A 22195-nucleotide genomic window follows, 5' to 3' on the forward strand; every position below is an offset into this window, starting at 1 on the left:
ATATATATATATATTATACATCTCTCTCTCTCATATATATAGAAATATTAAATATAAAAAAATATTCTCTCTCTAATATATATATATATATATATATATATATATATATATATATATATATATATATATATATATATATATATATATATATATATATATATATTTATTTATTAGGGAGAGAGATTTTTTTATATTTAATATCTATATATATGTATAAATGTTTAATATAGTACACACTTTTGTGAAATACTGTGTGTGTGTGTGTGTGTGTATATATATAATATACCTCTCTCTTCTCTCTCTTATAGAAATATTAAATATAAAAAAATAGATATTCTCTCTCTGTAATATATATATATAATGTTTAATATAAGTACACACTTTTGTGAAATACTGTGTGTGTGTATATATATATATATATATATATTAGAGAGAGAATATCTATTTTTTTATATTTAATATTTCTATATATATATGAGAGAGAGAGAGAGAGAGAGAGAGATGTATAATATATATACACACACACACACACACACACACACAGTATCTCACAAAAGTGTGTACTTATATTAAAACATTATATATATATATATATATATATATAATATATATATATATATATATATATATATATATATATATAATATATATATATATATATATATATATATATATATATATATATAATATATTATATATATAAAATATAAAAAAATGAAAGAAATTTTGAAATGAAATTAAAATGTTAAAGCCTCTGTGGGATCTTAGTGATTAGGTTTACATTTACTTAATACAATTTTTTTTTTACATTGAATGTTGTTAATGTAGGGGTTGTTCTAGCCAATTATTAAAGATGTTACCATTTCACCTCCCCAACAAATACACTAGAAATCCAGTAAGGGTCACATTAGCTGCCCCTTTGATGTTTATCTCTTTTGCTCTTCTAAATGATTACGTTTTTAGGGGGGGTCTTTGGTCTTCGGTTACAATGGCTCCTCCACAGCTTAACAGCTTAAACCCGTGATTGATCACTGAAGGAATGTCCAAGCATTGCATCTCCCATTCACACACACGTATGTCCTTCTCCTTGTTTGTACCAGGCTGTGATGTGTAAGTGGAGGGGAGATCACTGCAGAATGAAGAGAGGGGGGGGGGGGGATTTAGAAAATAAAAAAGAGATACGAGGATCTGTATCAAAAGTAGTGCTAAAGTGGGCATAAGTTTTTGTTTCAGCTTCCAGGCGCCGTCGCACTTTGATTGCCAATTGCACGGTCATGCTACACTGTAACCATGTGAGATTTTTATCATTTTCAGATTTTTATAATTTTCTTCGCACAAATAGAGCTTTCTTTGATGATATTTAATCACTGCTGGGTTTTTTTATTTTTTTTACAAAAATAAATAAATAAATAATAAAAAAGACCAAACATTTTGTAAAAAAAAACAAAAAAACGTTTTTCTTAGTTTCAGTCAGTAAATTTTGTAATTAAGTAATTTTTCTCCTAACACTGATGTGCGTTGATGAGGCGGCACTGATAGACTGCACTGATGAGGTGGCACTTATGGGCACTGATTAGGTGGCACTAATATGCCGCACTTATGGGCACCGATAGGTGGCACTGATGTGTGACACTGATGAGCACTGATAGGCGGCAGTGCTGGCCATCGGTGCCACTCATCATTGCTGCCCATCAGTGCCCACTGATGGGCAGCAATGATGGGCATTGTTGGCAGCAACGATATTTGGCACCGATAGCCAGCACCGACTGGCATCACTAATGGGCACTGGTTGGTGGCACTTGTGGGCACTGATTGCGCTTTATTGTAATCAGGGCACTGATGATCAGTGCCCTGATTACATGTCTCGATGTCCCCTGCGAGGAGATGCCATTGATCGGGCTCTCCTCGCCACACACTCTGTCAGTGTGAGGTGATGAGAGCGGATTACTGGCATTTCCGTGTTTACATGTGACCGGTTGTGACTGGACACAGCCGATCACATAGTTAAAAAGAGCCACGGTATCGGCTTTTTATAGAGATCGGGGTTGCGCCTTGTCCTAGCAACACAGCGCAGCCGCGATTGACGTGCTGCGTGCCCCCAGTGGACGTTCAAGTGTGCTGGTGGATGTCATTAATGACATCCACCCAGAGCGAGAGCCGCACCGTCTCTCTGTCATTTGACGGTGGTCGGACGGCAAGCAGTTAACTTACATAGATCATTCAAATTTCACATGTTGGTAGAGTAACTCTTCCTCTATAGTAATCAATCTTCTTTTTTTTTTTTTTTCATTGCAGGTTAATAATGGATTGCAAGAAGAAGCAACGTGCCGCCATTGAGTTCTGATAAAGAAGGGGTGCAGGCTGCCCCGACACAGAAGATCAATGTCTTGTCATTGGTAACTCTTGTTAATGGTGTCACCTCCATAAACATTCTGTAGCCTTCTGTGAATATGGGACAGCCTGAACACCCCCCCCCCCCCTTGCTTCTGTTTGAGGGAAGAAGAAAGAAGGAGGAAGAAGAGAAGAGGAAGAAGCAGAAAGAAGGGGGAAGAAGAGGAAAGAAGGAGGAAGAAGAAGAAAGAGGAGGAAGAACAAGAAAGAAGGAGGAAGAACAAGAAAGAATTAAGAAGGAGGAAGAAGAAAGAAGAAGTAAGAAGAAGAAAAAAGGAAGGAAGAAGGAAGAAAGACCAAAGAAGAAAGAAGAAGAAAGAAGGAGGAAGAAGAAAGAAGAAGAAAGAAGGAGGAAGAAGAAAGAAGAAGAAAGAAGGAAGAAGAAGAAAGAAGAAGAAAGAGAAGAAAGAAGGAAGAAGAAGAAAGAAGAAGAAAGAAGGAGGAAGGAGGAAGAAGAAAGAAGAAGAAAGAAGGAAGAAGAAGAAAGAAGAAGAAAGAAGGAAGAAGAAGAAAGAAAAGAAGAAAGAAGAAAGAAAAAGAAACAAGAAAGACGAAAGAAGAAGAAGATGACTTGCTATAGAGGAAGAGTTACTCTACCAACATGTGAAATTTGAACAACCTATGTAAGTTGCATGTAATATGGAAGCACCACACTCACAGCAGCCCGGTCTCAGATGAAAGTGAAGCTCGGCATCAGCCCAGGCTCCTTCCAAGCCCTGCCCTCTGATGCATTTCATTCCCGCCCCCGGGGCTTAGTCATAGAGCTGACCTCTATGGCCAAGCCCCAGGGGTGTGGTAAAAAAAACATCAAGGGGTGTGGCTTGGGAAGAGCCTGGGCTGAGGGCACTCTACACTTTCATCTGTGACCGGGCTGCTGTGAGTGCGGCGCTTCCATACTACCTTCACTTGTTACTTCTAGAGTACATGAGACGCCAGCACCCACATTAGTGTGGATCACCATCGTAGGATCCCTGGTGTTTCCCAGAATCGTGGGAGAACTTGTGTATAGTTTTGATACAGGGTTCTTGCGAGTTTTGGGCATCCATTTTGGGACACAGAAGTGATATAAATAGATCTGTGCCACCATGGAGCCCTGCAGTGGAGTAGTTTTAGGGAGGAACAGGAACATGTCTGGTGAGGGAGAGTTAGGACTCTGTCACCCCTTAGCTGGGAGTGGGAAGGATCATAAGACAGATATCCCTGTACAGTGCAGAGTGCATTGCAAGGATCAGCGTTCAGAGGAAGGAGAACATCCCTGTTGGAGGATTCACCGGTGCCGTGAAAACTCTTAAGAGAACCTGTAACATAAAGATAAACACAGTGCCCCAACCAACTGAAAGCTCAAGGGAGGCATCCTCTGGTCATTCTAATTGCTTTGCAGTAAATGAAGACCTGTGAACCTGTTGGACTTGTACTGTTTAATGGATAAAGAATCATTCTATAAGGAGGCTAGCCATGTGTTCTTCATGGTCCACCACTTCTCTGCTGGTAATACCCTCAAGAGGCAAGGATACGAACAAGCTTCACTTACATGCCCAACATGAGGAAGAAGAGGCACAGGGCAGAATAGGGTCCACTGCAAGGACCATCAACCCCAATGAGGTTCTTACAGTGGTCCCCTGTTCCGGTATGTCTTCTATAGGTGGTAATCCTCCGATGTTCTCTCAATGCTTAGAGATGTATGATCAAATAATTAAAGTGATACTAAACCCACACTGTGTAATGTACATTGTCCCTTCTATTTCTGGATGTGGATGATGGCACTGTAAGTATTTTAATTAAAAAAAAAAGAAAAAAATCGAAGTACCTTTTTTCCTAATTGATATCCAGCTGTCAGATGACCCAGCTATCTCTCAGCCTGCCTGCAGGGAAACCTAAGCAGGAGGAGCTTCTAGTCCTCTGCTGCTGGTCACATGTTAAAAAAAAAAAAAAAAAAAAAAAACACAACAGCCTTTGGAATACAGAGTAAAATTAAAATGATATTAAAGTCACGTCAATTATAGATCAATTGCATTGGGCCTGTCAGGTTTTTTTTTTTACCATCTATGAACCTACTTGGGAGATTTCCACTCCTATCAGGAGAAAATAAGGCCTATGTATAGTAAGGTAGTGCAAAGTGCAGTAGACAAGAAATTGGGCAGCAATCTTCCTTCTTACCTGTATAGCCCGTGGCACATTCACACGCATATTGGTCCATCAGGTTGAGGCAGGTGCCGTTATTTTGGCATGGTGCTGACGCACACTCATTAATGTCTATCTCGCAGTGGTGTCCCTGGAAGCCCGGTACACAAAAGCACATGTACTTGTTCAACTTATCCACACAGATGGCTTCATTCTGGCAAGGGTTCGATGTACATTTGTTTATAACGGTTTCGCAGTGCTGTCCCGTGTAGCCCGTTTGGCATACGCAGGTGTAACCGTCCACGGTTTCCACGCATTGAGCACTGTTGTCACAGGGGTTTTGAGCACACGGTGACACCTTCTCTTGGCACTTTAGGCCACCGTACCCATTTTGGCATTTGCATGTGAATGCCTCTCCATCATCTGAGCACTGAGTGTTCGGGAATAGACAGGGGTTATTGTCACAGTTGTTAGTGGTGCAGTTAGTTCCAGACTGGCAGAGGCACTGGTATTCCGGATATCCAAGTTTAGCTTGACACGTGTGGGTTTTAGGGCAATCAAACTCTGTACATGCATCATATAAGACTTCACAATGTTGACCAGTGAAAACCAGAGGCTGTGTGGGACAATGACAGGTAGAACCATTAAGGGTTTCTTGACAAGTCCCTCCATTCAGGCAGGAAGCAGATAAGCAGTTCTGTGCCTGTCCTAGAGGTCAAAGAGAGAACACCGTTGTTAGAGGACTATAGTGCCATGCAAACAAAAAGTATTACAAAAGTCGTGTAGGGGAGTTGAACCCAAGTGGGAAAGTCACGCTCAATCTCTAGTTCAAGAAAAGCAGCTGGCTGTTAAGTGAGGTGTCCATCAGGGTGCCCCTCAAAAGTCTAAACAAAGTGTAAAAGATCAATTGTCATAAGTCAGTGCAAGTTAACAGGTCAATAATAAAAAATCAGAAGATAAAACCATTGAATTTTGGTGGGCTCATAACTTCCTCTTCATCAAGGCTTGGAAGCTGAGCAGAATAGACGCTTGTACTGGGTACACACTGCACGTCAACTATGAGGGTGGTGGGGCCACCTGCTACCACATTGGCTTTATCTTCTGACTGTCCATCAGTATTACTAAACGTCTACTGGACTTGCATGGACTTGTCCAAGAAGAAGTCAAGGGTGGGGTGGTGGGCATGGATTTTTACAGGTCATCAAGAGGAAGACAAAATCTGAATTTGAAAAACTTCAAGGAACACATGAATTTTTTGCACTTTTTGCTATACACCCAGCCGTGGTAACCCAGTTTTACCAGTTTTAAATGTCCCTGTGAGTCTTCCTATACACACTTTTCAGACCACGGTTGACAGCCAGATTACAGGTGTCCAGGTCTTACCAGTTTTTAATGTCCCTGTGAGTCTTCCTTTACGCACTTTTCAGACCACGGTTGACAGTCAGATTACAGGTGTCCAGGAGGCGATGATGCCACCTCCTGAATGCCCTTTTTTTTTTACTATCCCCAGGGAGGTTCCTCTATGCCAAATGGAGATTTTATATTGAACTCACTTTTTTGCAGGCATGTCTGCTTGCACTATAGAAGGGGTAGACCTGCTCAGACCTTTGAAGATTTTGGTAGACCTGCTTGGAACTTAGAAGAAGGTATACTTAACTGGACCCTAGGAAAAAGGAATGGAGAAAGGGATATACCTGTCAGGAACTCAGAAGAAAGTAGTATACCTGCTAGAACCTTAGAAGGAGGGGACATATCTGCTTGGACTTTAGAAGAAAGGATTATATCTGCTAGGACCTTAGAAAAAAGCGGTATACCTGATTGGACCTTAGAGGAGTTGGGGCATGCCTATTTGGACCTTAGAAAAAGGGGTAGACCTGCTAGAACCTTATAAGAAGGGGATAGACCTACTTGGACCTTAGAAGAAGGGTTGGACCTGCTTGGACCTTAGAAGAAGGGGTGGACCTGCTTGGACCTTAGAAGAAGGGGTGGACCTGCTTGGACCTTTGAAGAAGGGGTTATACCTACTTGAAATTTAGAAGAAGTGGGTAGACCTGCTTTGACCTTAGAAGGAGGTATACTTGCTTGGACCTTAGAAAGAGGTATACTTGCTTGGACCTCAGAAGAAGAGAGTAGACCTGCTTGAACCTTAGAAGAAGGGGGTAGACCTGCTCGGACCTTAGAAGAAGGGGGTATACCTGCCTGGACCTTAGAAGAAGAGGACAGACCTGCTCGGAACTTAGAAAAAGGTAGTAGACCTGCTAGGACCTTGAAAATAGGGGACGTATCTGTTAGGACACATACCTGCTTGAATTTTAGAGAAAGGAAGTATACCGGCTAGGATCTTAAAAGAAAGAAGTATACCTGCTAGGACTTTAGAAAAAAGGGAGCACCTACTTGGACCTTAGAGGGAGGGCCAGATCTGCTTTGACTTTAGAAAAGGAAGCATACCTGCCTGAACCTCAGAAGAAGATATTATACCTACTTGGACTTTAGAAAAAGGGAATATACCTGCTAGAATCTTAGATGAAAAGGGTATGCCTGCTAGGAGCTTAGAAGAAGACGGTAAACCTGCTTGGACTTTAGAAGGTAGTAGACCTGCTTGGATCTTGGAAGAAGGGGGTAGACCTGCTTGGATCTTGGAAGAAGGGGGTAGACCTGCTTGGATCTTGGAAGAAGGGGGTAGACCTGCTTGGATCTTGGAAGAAGGGGGTAGACCTGCTTGAATTTTGGAAGAAGGGAATATACCTGCTAGGACCTTAGATGAAGAAGGTATGCCAGCTTAGAAGAAGACGGTAGACCTGCTTGGACTTTAGAAGGTAGTAGACCTACTTGGATCTTGGAAGAAGGGGGTAGACCTGCTTGGATCTTGGAAGAAGGAGGCGGACCTGCTTGGACTTTAGAAGAAGGTAACACAGGTAGACCTGCTTGGATCTTGGAAGAAGGGATTATACCTGCTTGGAACTTGGAAGAAGGTAGTAGACCCCCCTGAAAGCTTGTCCTGATAATGTAACTGTTAAAAAAAAAAAAAAAAAAAAGAAGTATTGTGGACAGTGCTGAGCTGAGATAAAAGGAAAACAATGTAAATGTGAGACTCATTGTGGGGTCAGACCCTCAACAAATCACCCGGAGTTCTTTTGAACCTCAGACAACCACCGGTCACACCGAAACTGATGGGGCTTTCATGTGATTTAAGGTTGTATAGACTTTCCCTGGGAAGTGCTCTCAGTCTCGTGTCCTTCTGGACAAGTCTGATTTTCTTTGTTCAGAAACTGTTTATTATGTTTGAATGAGACACAATCCCCCTCCCCCACCCGAATAATACAAAATATAGAGGAGCACACGGGACCTTCCGTCTCATATTTACAGTAAATATTTCCCATTACTGTGAACACACAAAAGACTGGAGCAGATAGTATGCAAGACACACACAAAATAACTAAACATGAACACTTCAATATAGCTATATAACTTCCTATAGGGATTAATTAAATCCACCCTCCCCCTTCAGTCTTGCACAGGTGTACCGGCCCCTCCTCCTTTCAGTCTTGCACAGGTGTACCGACTCCTCCCCTTTCAGTCTTGCACAGGTGTACCGACTCCTCCCCCTTTCAGTCTTGCACAGGTGTACCGACTCCTCCCCCTTCCAGTCTTGCACAGGTGTACCGGCTCCTTCCCCTTTCAGTCTTGCACAGGTGTACCGACTCCTCCCCCTTCCAGTCTTGCACAGGTGTACCGGCTCCTTCCCCTTTCAGTCTTGCACAGGTGTACCGGCTCCTTCCCCTTTCAGTCTTGCACAGGTGTACCGACTCCTCCCCCTTCCAGTCTTGCACAGGTGTACCGGCTCCTTCCCCTTTCAGTCTTGCACAGGTGTATCGGCACCTCCCCCTTCCAGTCTTGCACAGGTGTACCGGCTCCACCCCCTTCCAGTCTTGCACAGGTGTACCGGCTCCTCCCCCTTCCAGTCTTGCACAGGTGTACCGGCTCCTTCCCCTTTCAGTCTTGCACAGGTGTACTGACTCCTCCCCCTTTCAGTCTTGCACAGGTGTATCGGCACCTCCCCCTTCCAGTCTTGCACAGGTGTATCGGCACCTCCCCCTTCCAGTCTTGCACAGGTGTATCGGCACCTCCCCCTTCCAGTCTTGCACAGGTGTACCGGCTCCTCCCCCTTTCAGTCTTGCACAGGTGTACCGGCTCCTCCCCCTTCCAGTCTTGCACAGGTGTACCGGCTCCTCCCCCTTCTAGTCTTGCACAGGTGTACCGGCTCGTCCCCCTTCAGTCTTGCACAGGTGTACCGGCTCCACCCCCTTTGACTTGCACAGGTGTACCGGCTCCTCCCCCTTCCAGTCTTGCACAGGTGTACGGGCTCCTCCCCCTACCAGTTATGCACAGGTGTACCAGCTCCTCCCCCTTTCAGTCTTGCACAGGTGTACCGGCTCCTCCCCCTTCCAATCTTGCACAGGTGTACCGGCTCCTCCCCCTTCCAATCTTGCACAGGTGTACCGGCTCCTCCCCCTTCCAATCTTGCACAGGTGTACCGGCTCCTCCCCCTTCCAATCTTGCACAGGTGTACCGGCTCCTCCCCCTTCCAATCTTGCACAGGTGTACCGGCTCCTCCCCCTTTCAGTCTTGCACAGGTGTTCCGGCTCCTCCCCCTTTCAGTCTTGCACAGGTGTACCGGCTCCTCTCCTGGACTGTAACGGCTTCCTCTGATTTCACCGCACACTGTGAGCTTCTCACGATGTACATTAGAAGCTGCAGCAAGTCAGATAGAGCTCCGCCCTTATTTCCTGGCTGGAGGACGTCCAGCATCTTCTATCCCTTTCCTTACCGTCCTGACTCTGGCCCACCCCTTTCATCCATTGTGATTTCAGTTCTTTCAACGATGGAGGCTCAGCATCACATGTGCGCAATACCCTACATATCCAGCCTGCCTAGGAACGCCCACTTCTCCAGACTGACACTTACCCATCAAGGCATTTTTTGATATTTGCATCAGGACTGAGGGCTCTTGGGAGGAGGACTGAGGCAGGGTGCACCCTGTGATGTTTTCAGGAAGCTAAGTGCAGCAGCCGGCCACCGGCCCTGATTTACCTGCGGTTGCATAGAGAAGCACAGAGTCCCAGTTATGAAATCACTGGTTCTAAAACTGAAAGGTTTTATTTAATTTAATTGGCATTTCAATGGGGGTGGGGGAGGGGGGCTGGCGGAAGAAAGCAGCAAAGGCAAAATATAAGCAGATTAAACTTCAGTTTTAAACCCCCCCCCAAAAAAAAAAGGATTTCTGGCAGGGTCAGCTGGTGTTTTTTAATTTATTTATAATTATAATTATAAATAATTATTTTATATTGTTATTGTAAATTATATATATATATATATATATATATATATATATATATATATATATATATATATATATATATATATATATATTTTTTTTTTTTTAAATATACTACTAATATTAACATCGACGTAAATATATGTAAAATCTTCATTTATATACAATTATTTATGTAATATTATATATATATATATATTATTATTAATATACATTTATTCTTATTATTTATATACTATTACTATTGTAATGAATATATTGTATATATAACATTATTATTATTTATAAACTACTATTATTATTTATATACTAATAATATGTATATATATATATATATATATATATATATATATATATATATATATATATATACACACACACTATAATATATTATACATATAACATTATTCATATTTATATAAAATTATTTATATACTACTGCTGCTACTACTATTGCACTAAATATTTATATACTACTGCTATAATTATATATATATATATATATATATATATATATATATATATATATATATATATATATATATATATATATATATGTATGTAAATAAATAAACATTATTTATATACATTATTTATATACATATATTATATACAAACATTATTATTAATTATATACATTTATTATTATTTATTTTATTATTGTAATTCATTGATAAAGTTCACATGCCCTTTAAATCTTGATTGTGCTTACCAAAGCAACCGAGGGTACTATCTGGTCTCTGGTCGGGGTATCGTAGAACATCCTTTAAGAAAGTCCTAAATAAATATGTGTAAGCTTCTTCTTTTATTATTATGGGATTGGTTATTGTAGTCAGGTGCAGCTTCGCCAGACTGTCCATGTGCATGCGTGTCAATTGCCAGGAACACAATTGTTTCCTTTTTTTTTCGATAGGAAAGGAATTCCTTTGTGCCCCTCATTTGTATGATCTCAGCAGTGTCATCAAAAGGCTGCAGGAGTCCAGTCATTGATGGAGGACACATAATAGAAGTGAATTCCCACCATCTCCGGCCTTTGTTTCCGAGGACGGCCTGTGTGCTCTCTCTGCACTAATTGCTGCACATTCCCAGAAACCGCGGCTAAATGAAGACTGCACTTCAATTCCTGGTCCGGGGACCGAAAGGGTTCCTGTCATTTTACCATTTTATTATAATAATTATACCTTATATCCAACGAGATTGTAACCATATCGGTGCACCTGCAACAACCCAATTAAGGCCTATAGATGATACTTTTTTTATTTACAGGACAAGCCTTCTTCTAAGATCCAAGAAGGCATACCCCCCTTCTTCTAAAGTCCAAGTAGGTTTACCCCCTTATCCGAAGGCTCAAGCTGGTCTAGCCTCTTCTCCTAAGGTCCAATGAGGCATACCCCCTTCTAAGGTCCAAGCAGGTCTAGCCCCTTCTCCTAAGGTCCAAGCAGGTATACCCTTTTCCTCAAAGGTCCAAGCAAGTCTGCACCCCTTTCTACTAAGATCCAAGAAGGCATACCCCCTTCTTCTAAGGTCCAAGTAGGTTTACCCCCTTCTCCCAAGGTCCAAGCAGGTCTAGCCCCATCTCCTAAGGTTCAAGCAGGTATACCCATTCTCTTAAAGTTCAGGCAGGTATATCCTCTTCTCCTAAGGTCCAAGCGGGTGTCCCCCCTTCTTCTATGGTTCAAGTAAGTACACCTCTTTCTTCTAAGATCCAAGAAGGTATACCCCCTCCTTCTGAGGTCCAAGCATGTCTAGCCCCTTCTCCTAAAGGTCCAAGCGGGTATACCACCTTCTTCAAAAGTCCAAGCAATTACACCCTTTCTTCTAAAGGTCCAAGTAGGTTTACCCCAGTCTCCTAACACTCAAGCTGGTCCAACCCCTTCTCCTAAGGTCCAAGTAGGTCTAGCACCTTCTTCTAAGGTTCAAGTAGGTATACCCCTTTCTCCTAAGATCCAAACAGGTATACCCCCTTTATCTAAGGTTCTAAGTAGGTATATTCTAAGGTCTGGTCAGGTAAACCCCTTTGTTCTAGGGTCCAAGCAGGTCTACCCCCTTCTCCTAAGGTTGAAATGGGTATCCCCCTTTCTCATAAGGTCCAAATAGGTATCCCCCTTCTCATAAGGTCCAAATGTGTATCCCTCCTTCTCCTAAGGTCCACACAGGTAGACCACCTTCTCCTAAGGTCCAAGCAAGTCTAGGCCCTTCTCAAGTCCAAGCAGGCCTACCCCTATCTCCTAAGGTCCAAACTGGCATCCCCCTTCTCCTAAAGTCCAAGCAGGTGAACCACCTTCTCCTAAGGACCGAAGAGGTATACCCCCTTCTTCTAAGGCTCAAGTAGGTATATTCCCTTATTCTAAGGTCCAAGCAGGTATACCCCCGTCTCCTAAGGTACAAACGGGTATTCCCTTTTCTTCTAAGATCCAAGCAGGTATTCCCCTTTCTTCGAAGGTCCATGTAGATATACCCTCTTATCTTAAGGTCCAGGCACCTTAGAAGAGAATAGACCCCTGGAAGCTTGTTCTGAAAATGTAGCTGTTATGGCATATAAAAATGCATTTAAAAATACAACTCTCCACCTCACTTTTTGTAAATCAAGGATATTACCTAGCAAGGTTTGTCAATCATGTGTGTTGATATTGTACAAATACTATAGAGCAGCCTTTCTCAACCCGGGGTTCCTTGAGCAATGAGCGAATCATCTGTTGCGGTGGAAAAAAAATCCCTATTAGATTGTAAGCTTCCACGAACAGGGCCCTCCTAACCCTCTTGTATTGAACAGTATTGTTGCTGTATTGTCCCCCTTCAAATTGTTAAGTGCTGCGCAAACTATTGGCGCTATATAAATCCTATATAACAATATTAATTTGAACAAGGTTGATCGATGGCTATGGCGTTTTTTCGTGCCCTTACATATAGCTCGATTGTCAGCGATTCACAGGGAGTGAAAAAGCGATTGCCCCTGTACACAATGGCGGGGCTGGAACAGACAGGAGGTTGCTAACATGGACTGCCAGAAACATGAAGAGAATACCATGTCTATTACGGCGAACTGGGTATAGCATTTGTTTTTGAGAGGATCACTTCAAGCCAGCGGAGTTGAGCCAATGGGTGACCGAGATAAGTATTAATTGGTACAATTACATTCTCTGACTTCCCATCCAAAACAAAACAATTGGCATATAATGTGCTCTAAATACATGCAGATTGTGCCATAACAGTTCTTTCCAGACCAATAAGCACCATTACGACAGAGCTGGAATCTTGCCCATGCAAACAGGCATTGCGGCTGAATACCTGCTCTTCATAACATCACCCAACACTTTTCTGCTGGATGCTGAAACATCACTTGAGTTCTGGGCTGCTGGTTTTTGGCACAGAGAGCAATGCCCTGCCTAAGGCCCCATCATATGAAAACTTCCTTTAACCCCAACTCTAACCCTTACACTTAAGCTGACAATACACGGCTCCAATTTTGGCCAATTCTTGCTGAATTGGCTCAAATTCAAGCTGAGTGGCCATGTCAGCACTGCATGGCTTGAGAAAAAAAAATGGTCGTAGAACTGAACATGAGAACGTATATTGCTAGCCTATCCCCCTGTAAAGCTACCCTTAAGGTCCCCATGACTTAAACACTCCTTGCAACCCTATGTCTAACCCTTACACTTACCCTCATGATAAACCAAACCCTAACTTAGACCTCCATTGAGCAAACCTGACCCCTTATTTGAACAACACCCTGCACTAGGACTCTTTGTGTAGAAGATTAGTTCTTTCTGTGCTGAATCACACCAGTTGGCTAAGAGACTGTAAATGGTATTCAAAGAAACCTGATGATCAAGGTTTTCCTGCATAGAAGTTGGATGCTCACCTCTTCTGCTGACCATGACTCTATTCGCCCACTGAATAATCTTCACAAACTGGTTCTTCTGAGAGTACCCCTGCCATGTTCCATGGTTTTTCCATACGTTCCATCACTCAACAGAACCTGATTATCAAGGTCTCTCTGCTAAGAAGTTGGATACTCACCTCTCATTCTGTCCATTTCCAACAAAGGTCGCCCATTGAGGAATCTTCACAAGCTGGGTCTTATGGGAGTGGAAGCCTTCTGGTCCCCCGTTGTGTTCCTTGGTTCTCCCGAGCCCTCAATAACACAACAGAACCTGATGATCAAGGTCTCTTTAGTACAAAGTTAGATTATCACCTCTCCTGCTGCCCATGTCTGACGAAGGTCGCCCATTGAGGAATCTTTACAAATTGGTTCTTCAGAGGAGTAGAACTTTTCTTGTCCCCTGCCATGTTCCATGGTTTTTCCAAACCCTTCATCGCTAAACAGAACCTGATGATCAAGGTCTCTCTGCTAAGACGTTAGATACTCACCTCTTCTGCTGCCCATGCCCAACAAAAATTGACCATTGAGGAATCTTTACAAGCAGCCTCTTATGGAAATGTCCCTCTTCTGGTCTCCCATTACGTTCCATTGTTCTCCCGAGCCCTTCATCACTACAGAAGGCTGGAGATAGTGAGAGAACCATCAATACAGTGAAAGTCTGGTAAACCTTAGGTTTGGATAACAGGAAGCGACTAGAAAAATCTTACATATTTCAGGGGCTCAAAACTTCACAAACTGGCTATTCTGAGAGTAGCACTTTTCTGGTTCCCTGTTGTGTTCCATGGTTTTTCTAAACCCTCCATCATTTGGCAGAACCTGATAATCAATGTCTCCTTGCAAAGAAGTTAGATACTCACCTCTCCTGCTGCCCATGTCCAACAAAGGTCACCTATTGAGGAATCTTCACAAGCTGGCTCTTCTGGGAGCGGCACTCTTCTGGTCCCCCATTGTGTTCCTTGGTTCTTCTAAGCTACCCATCATTCAACTGAACCTGATGATCAAGGTCTCTCTGCTAAGAAGTTAGAATCTCACCTCTCCCGCTGTCCATGCCCAACAAAGATTTCCCATTGAGGAATCTTCACAAGCTGGCTCTTCTGGGAGTGGCTCTCTCCTTGACCCCTGGTTCTCCAGAGCCCTCCATCACTACAGATGGGTGGAGGGAATGAGAACACCGCCAATATAGTGAAAGTCTGGTGAACCTTTGGTTTGGAAGTGACTAGGAAAATTCCAAAACCTTGCAGTGGCTCAAACCTACTCCTTCATGAGGGCTTGCATGCAGATAGTTAAAAGGGAGATGTATTGAGCCCCTTAAGGGGGCAAACTAAAGAGTTACAGGTTGTAACATAAAAGGATAGGATTCATCTGGGTTGCCAGTCAGGCAGGCATACTTACACTATATCTGTGGAGTTCTCCCTCTTTCCATACTTGTAGTCCATTCCGATGACCCTCAAGGATATCCCAGTTGAAAAAGTATCAGTGGGCTATTCCTGCTTAATGTGACTCAAAACCACTTCTAGTCTCCATATGAAGCCCATGTGAAAGGGTGACTAATCACAATTGGGAGACAGGGACAGAGCATTGTCCCATAACAGTAGGTACCTGAACAAGGACCTCCATGCTAGTATTGCTTTATTGCAAGCTGAATTCTGGGTTAGGTGACAAAAAGACCCTTCAAGTGCCTTCCCCTCTCTACTGGCCTCCACACTGCAAGGGTTAAATGCTCATTCAGTCTATGGGGTATAAGATTAAGCAGTAATTCTCAATATTTTCTTTGCTCCTGCTGGCCCCGAAGTCGCTTCCGTTCGCTCTCTTGACTGGTCGCAGGCAGTCCGACGTCATTGCATACAATGCAGGGCGAGTTGCCTTGAACCCGAGTATGGTAAGAGCCCACCCACATCCCAGGGGGTCTAGATTGGAGGAGTGCTTTGGGTGCCAGGGGACCGAGCGAGGGAAGGAAGCTGCTTATTGCTCTAATCTTTCACAAAACACGCACTGAAACCCCTGCAGTACAGGGGCAGGGGCACTGCAAAGGGGCATACTTTCACTTATATCATATCCATTTATAAACAACTTGCTGTGCAAATGTCACCACTGGGGTAAATAATCTGTGTCTACAATGATTGTCAGCTCCATCTAGTGGTCGTAATGGTGTATTTTTTTTTTATTGAGGTATTTTAGGAAAATACTGCATTATGGACACTAGATGGAGCTGGCGAACATGGGAAATTAACATATTAGAGCTATGGGAATGCCGAGATATACGCACAACCAATTTTTTTTTTTTTTTTTTAATTTACATTTTAAGTGTAACCTAAATATATTTGGTCGTCATTCCTTTTAATGAGCTTGTTTTTGGCCAATAAACCACATAGATGTGAGTGCTCTTCCACTTCACTCTAAAATCTCAATTAGCGAACCCAAAAAATGCTGAGAGGTCGCTGTGTGCCAAAGAAATGTAAGAAGGTCAGTTCAGGTCTGTTGTTTTGCAGAGAAAGGGAAAGGGATTGTAAGGTGAGCTCAGCCGACCTCATCTGCTGTCACGTTCGATTACCTCGCTCTGGTCACCATACTGTGTAATCTGCTGCACTAATTAAACGTTGATCCCATATACTGGCGGAGACGGAACACAACATCTAGTTAAAGGGAAACCCACTTGCAAGAAGCTGGTTTTGCAGACCCTCCGGTCCCCATCCTCACACACATTAAAGTGGAACTAAACTGTATCTGAGACCCCCAAACTGAAAACTCTATTTAATCCACTTTTAATATTCAAATCAAACTCCCCCCATCCATCCAGGTCTCCATACTTTATTTTGTTGAGAAATCACTTTGAAACCCACCTAGGTCGGGGGGGGGGGGGCAATTGCCTCCCTTGCCCCCTGGGCAGCTCTGATGCCCCGTAAAAAGGCCACATCGCTCCTGTCTTGGTGAACAGAAGTTAAAAGTCCCCACCGGTGTCCTACCGAATAAGGGCTAAGGACGAGGGCAGAGCACACAGGCTGACCCCCACCCCCGGCATGGATGGAGTACACGTCCGAGCAGAGGCCAGCTCCATGCCCCACCAGAGGCTCTCCTTCCCCCCCCAGCCACCCCTGACTGAGCCGCCCTGGCTTACCGCCTGAAGCTCCAGGCCACCCCCTGCTGGCCAGTTTAGGAATGCGGAGTCAGGGCAGCAGGCGCTGTCCCGCCCAACCCGCTCAGTGAGCAGAGAGTACCTGAAGCGGAGGTTAAGCCTGGTATTGGCAGGAGGCAGGGAAAAAGGGAGAGCGGAGGGGAGGGTGGGGGTTTGCTGCACCATGGGCCTCTGGGTTGTACTTGCCCCCTGGGCCAAAAGTTGCCGGTCAGCCCCTGCCCCCGTTCCCCCAGCATTACTAGCTTTGGCCATCTTGAGTAAGGGCAAATTATTCATGTAGCATTTACTTCCTGGAATGCATATGCCCTTAGCTCAGGCATGCAGGCAGGAGGGTGTGCTTAGCTGAGAAAACCCTTCCTCCCGTTTTGTGGAGAAATCACTTTGATCAACCCCCCCTCCCTTTGCATTTTTAGCCACGGCTAAATGGCCAATGTCCAATGGGGTCTTGGGACTCCCGGCCAATCGGGTCTCTGGATCCACTTGCTGATTGGTCAGAAGGAGAAACTGAAAGACATTAGCGAATATTAATTTGCTAATGTCACAGAACTGGGTGGGCTCAGGGCACAGTGCTCCGAGCCCACCCTTTTTTGAAGCCAACTAGAGCCTCAAGCTCTAATCATGTGCTTAAAAAAAAAAGAAAAACCCCACTGAAATCAACGCCTCTGGTTCCCTGCATGTAGGGGTGGGCAGGAGGGGCGGCTGCCCTGGGCATTGTGGTATAAAGTGAGGTGGAGGAGGGTACCATGAGGAGATTGAGGGGGAAGGAGATTTGTATTGTGTGGAGGAATTTGGGGGGCAGCAGGGGTAAGAATTGTTCTAAGAGGGGACATTTGGGGCTGTGTGCTAGGAGTGGTGATTCAGAGGGATTTGTGTTGGGAGGGGGAAAAAAAGAGGATTTCTGCTAGGAGGGTCAATTGGGGGGGGGGCTGTGCAGGAAGAGGTGATATGGTAAAGGGAGGAGGCAATTTGTGCTAGGAGAAGAATTTTTATCTTTTGTGGGGGGGGGTTTGCTAGGAGGGGGGGTGGGGTAAGAGCATTTGTGCTAGGAGGGGGATTTGGAGTGGGGGGGGGATGTGTACTCTGAGGGGAAATTTGAGGGGTGGAGGATTTGTGCTAGGAGGGGTGATTTTTTTTTATTAGGGGGGACTGGGACATTAGTGCTGGGGGATGGATGGGGCTGAGATTTGTGCTGAGAGCGGGGATTTCAACAAGTATTTGTACTAGGAGGAGGGGGAATTTATGCTTAGGATTTTTGCTGGCACATAATGGTCATACATCTTGGTGGGGGGGGGGGGGGGGGTGCAGTTTGGCATGTTCACCCTTGGCTATCAATCTGGCCATAGATTGAAGCTTGATTCCCCCATCAACACATTAAGTTGTTTCTGCTGAACTGGCCTAGATTCTATCCATCCATGGCTGGCCTAACATATCTACGAATTGGTAAAATGCAACACATTCCATTTTTGTTCTTGGGTGTAAATCCAATTTTGAAGGTTAGATGATGAAGGTACGATTGCATTGATTAACGGACCAGTAGGTCAAACTATAAAGTTTCTCATTGATGGAATGACCCATGAAGAGCATTCCCTATTTTGATTTAAAGTATCATAATTATTTCCAGGAATGTTATTCGGATATATTATCTTGCTTATCAGGGTGGCCAATGAAATACTTTCTTGGATGTAGAATAAAATATATAGGTTGCCTGAATGGATATCTTTAGTGATTTGTGATGTTTTCTCTGGCATCTCGGCATGTCATCCTCTTACATTAGCCATGTCTGCCCATGTACCTGCGGTATAACTTGCTCAGACAGCTCTGCTGATAAGAAACCAGCAAAGTTTCACTTAACATTCCAAGTCACAGACATAGGGCCGGGGTTATCAGAGAACCTAAGCTGAAGAAAAATACCTTCTCAAAGTATGGGAGGGAAGAAGAGAAGAGATGTCCACCTTTCTGATAGGACTGATTCATGAGTCAATGGAGAATATTTTTATTATACAGCTGTCCAACTAGATCTAAGCTGAAGAAAAATACCTTCTCAAAGTATGGGAGAGAAGAAGTGAAGAATACATGTCTACCTTTCTGGCAGCGCTAACCCACAAGTCAATGGAGAACATATGATTATTAGAAAAGTGTCCAACTTATAGATCTAAGCTGAAGAAAAATACCTTTTCAAAGTACAGGAGAGAAGATATGTCCACCCTTCTGATAGGCCTAAGCCACAAGTTAGTGGAGAAGATACCTTTATTAGAATGCTGTCGAACCTATAGATTTAAGCTGAAGAAAAATACCTTCTCAAAGTACAGGAGAGAAGAGATGTCCACCTTTCTGATAGGACTAATCCATGAGTCAATAGAGAATATGTTTTTTTATACAGCTGTCCAACCTATAAATCTAAGCTGAAGAAAAATACCTTCTCAAAGTATGGGAGAGAAGAAGTGAAGAATACATGTCTACCTTTCTGACAGGCCTAACCCATAAGTCAATGGAGAACATATGATTATTATAAAAGGGTCCAACTTATAGATCTAAGCTGAAGAAAAATACATTTTCAAAGTACGGAGAGGAGATATGTCCACCCTTCTGATAGGCCTAAGCTACAAGTTAGTGGAGAAGATACCTTTATTAGAAAGCTGTCCAACTTTTAAATTAAGCTGAAGATAAATATCTTCTCAAAGTACAGGAGAGAAGAAGAAATGCCCACCTTTCTGGTTATTATTATATAGGATTTATATAGCGCCAACAAGTTGCACAGCACTTTACAATAGGAGGGCAGACAGTACAGTTACGATACAATTCAATACAACGGGAATCAGAGGGCCCTGCTTGAGTTTACCATCTAAAAAGGGAGGGTGGGATAGGCTTCCCTGAAGAGAAGGGTTTTCAAGGATCGCCTTAAAGTTGACAGAGTAGGGGATAGCCAGACAGATTGGGGTAGGGAGTTCCATAGAATGGGAGAGGCTCAGGGAACATCCTAGAGACGAGCATGGGAGGAGGTGACAAGGAAGCTAGGAGCTGGGAGGACTAATCTACGAGTCATTGGAGAACATATTTTTTTTTCTTTTATAAAAACCCTCCAACCAATAGATCTAAGCTGAAAAAAAAAGAACGTCTCAAAAGTACAGAAGAGAAGAGATGACCTTTCTGATAGACCTAACCCACAAGTTAGTCGAGAAGATACATTTATTAGAAAACTGTCCAACCTATAGATCTAAGCTGACAAAAAATACCTTCTTAAAGTACGGGAGAGGAGAAAAAATGTCCACCTTTCTGTTAGGACTAACCACAAGTCAATGGAGCATATATTTATTAGAAAGGTATCTGACTTATAGATCTAAGCTGAAGAAAAATACCTTGTCAAAGTATGGGAGGGAAGAGATGTCCACTTTTCGGATAGGACTAACCCACAAGTCAGTGGAGAAAATACACTTATTAGAAAATTGTCCAGCGTATATGTATTGGTACCCCCATAGTAGCCACTGATCTTTAACTGGTTCTCCACCAAACAGTACAATACCACCAGCCACCCAAGCAACAGTCCATACACCCTGTCTCCAATAAAAAGTTTAGGGGTTGCCCTTTTGTAGCTTATTGCTGGAACAATATGTAACTGGAGAGGGGTTGGGGCATGGGATACTCCAAAACGTTCCACAGTAGCCAGAATCAGAGGACAGTCATTTAGCAGCAGTGGTAATTCTTAATAGTGAACAGTCTAAGGCCCCGCAGCTGTGGACCACGGGGCAAGAATTTGGACATATGGCTACATTGTGTCAGTACACAACATTTGACACCCAGCGCAGTATCCAGTACTCAGCCTTAGGGATCAACTTAAAGCGGAGCTCCACCCAAAAAAAGGGGAAGTTCTGCTTTAAGGCCTTCTTCCCAGCTCCTGTTTGTGAAATAGAGCTTTTGGGGAAGAAGGGGGGGGGAGCAGGTACCTGATTTTGACAGGTACCCGCTCCCACTTCCACTCGGGTCGTCTCAGGAGATCGGAGGAGGGTGTTCTCCCCCCCCCCCCCCCAAGTCTTCTGGGACCTGTCGTATCCCAGAAGACTTAGGGACCAGTCACTGAGCACAGCGGTGCTCACACATGCACAGTGGGCACCCGGCTGTGAGGGAGGACACAGAGAACACGACTGGGGTGAGCACACCGCTGGATCCTGGGACAGGTGAGTGGCTGCTTATTAAAAGTCAGCAGCTATAGTTTTTGTAGCTGCTGACTTTCACTTTTTGCTTCAGAGACTGGAGCTCCGCTACTAAGTCACTACTCAGAAGTCCCCAGGACAGCTGCCTCCTTCCAGCTTCCTCTGGACACAACCCAGTGAGTGATATGTTGCCACTCAGGACTGGATCCCTGGTGGTATGGTTCTGCAGTCAACTGCCCTTGAAGTCTTTCATCCTGGTGCCTTTGAAGGAAAAGCCACTGCCGACCCGGGAGCGGGCAGCGGCATGACATCAGCACCAGAATCTCTTCCTGATGAGTTTCGTCCAATAGGAAGATATCAAGGCGTACTAATGGACAAAACGTGTAGGTGAGATACTGGTGATGACGTCACGCTGCTGCATGATCCTGGGTCGGCAGCAGCTTTTCAAGTGAGTTTACTGGATTTTTTAATACTTTGATTTTATCTGGATTTGATAATAAAAGTACTACACTATTGGAGATCATACTTGGCTCGTGGTGAGCTTTGTTTGCCCTAGTTGGAACACAACAGATGGTGCCATTGGAAGTGGGCTGCCACATCGACTCCTGGGGGACCTCCAAGTTATCACAGGCTGCTGTAGTGGTAGCCATTTCTAGGTGAGTTTTGAAGCCACTTGATGTTGGTGGCTGGTCATCTGAGCACTGTAAGAAAAGTCTACACATGTAATGGCATTGCTTTGCTGAATGCACTTTTCAACAGTTACGAGCACTGTGGGACTTATTTATTGTCTTTTTTGGACTTTTTTTTCCCTTATAGAATTTTTGTATTTTTTTTTTGGCACTAAACTTTATTTTTTTGATGTATTGTACTATAATTCTCTTTGTGGCCAATAGCCGATTGTTCCCTTTTCAACAAAGGGACTACAATGGTGGCTGTAGCCCTTTAGGGACAAAGAGTACAGCACGCCATGCGTCTTTCAAGGGTGTGCAAATGTCTCCCTGCCCCTTGTCCTTTGTGAGGTATATGGACAGCCATGGCCACCATTAGGGGGCTGAATTTGAATGACATGGTGACTTCATGCCCGGGGAGCGCTCCAGAATGTAGTCACACTCCACTGAGCACCAACAAGCGTGTCTAAGCCACACATTGCCAATGGAGCATCTAAGATAACATTTAGAGGAATG

At 43.7% G+C, this 22195-nt stretch overlaps 1 protein-coding gene across 1 annotated transcript in view; it reads right to left on the reverse strand.

Moving 5' to 3' along the window:
• Window positions 1-22195, reverse strand: part of LOC141109035 (protein crumbs homolog 2-like) — a 107685-nt gene that overhangs the window by 71075 nt on the left and 14415 nt on the right. The window contains exon 4 of the mRNA XM_073600989.1: window positions 4549-5128. Within this exon, the coding sequence (XP_073457090.1) occupies window positions 4549-5128 (580 nt within the window). The remainder of the gene's footprint in view (window positions 1-4548; window positions 5129-22195) is intronic.

This window comes from Aquarana catesbeiana, linkage group LG09, assembly GCF_042186555.1.
Source record: "Aquarana catesbeiana isolate 2022-GZ linkage group LG09, ASM4218655v1, whole genome shotgun sequence".
Classification (NCBI taxonomy): domain Eukaryota; kingdom Metazoa; phylum Chordata; class Amphibia; order Anura; family Ranidae; genus Aquarana; species Aquarana catesbeiana.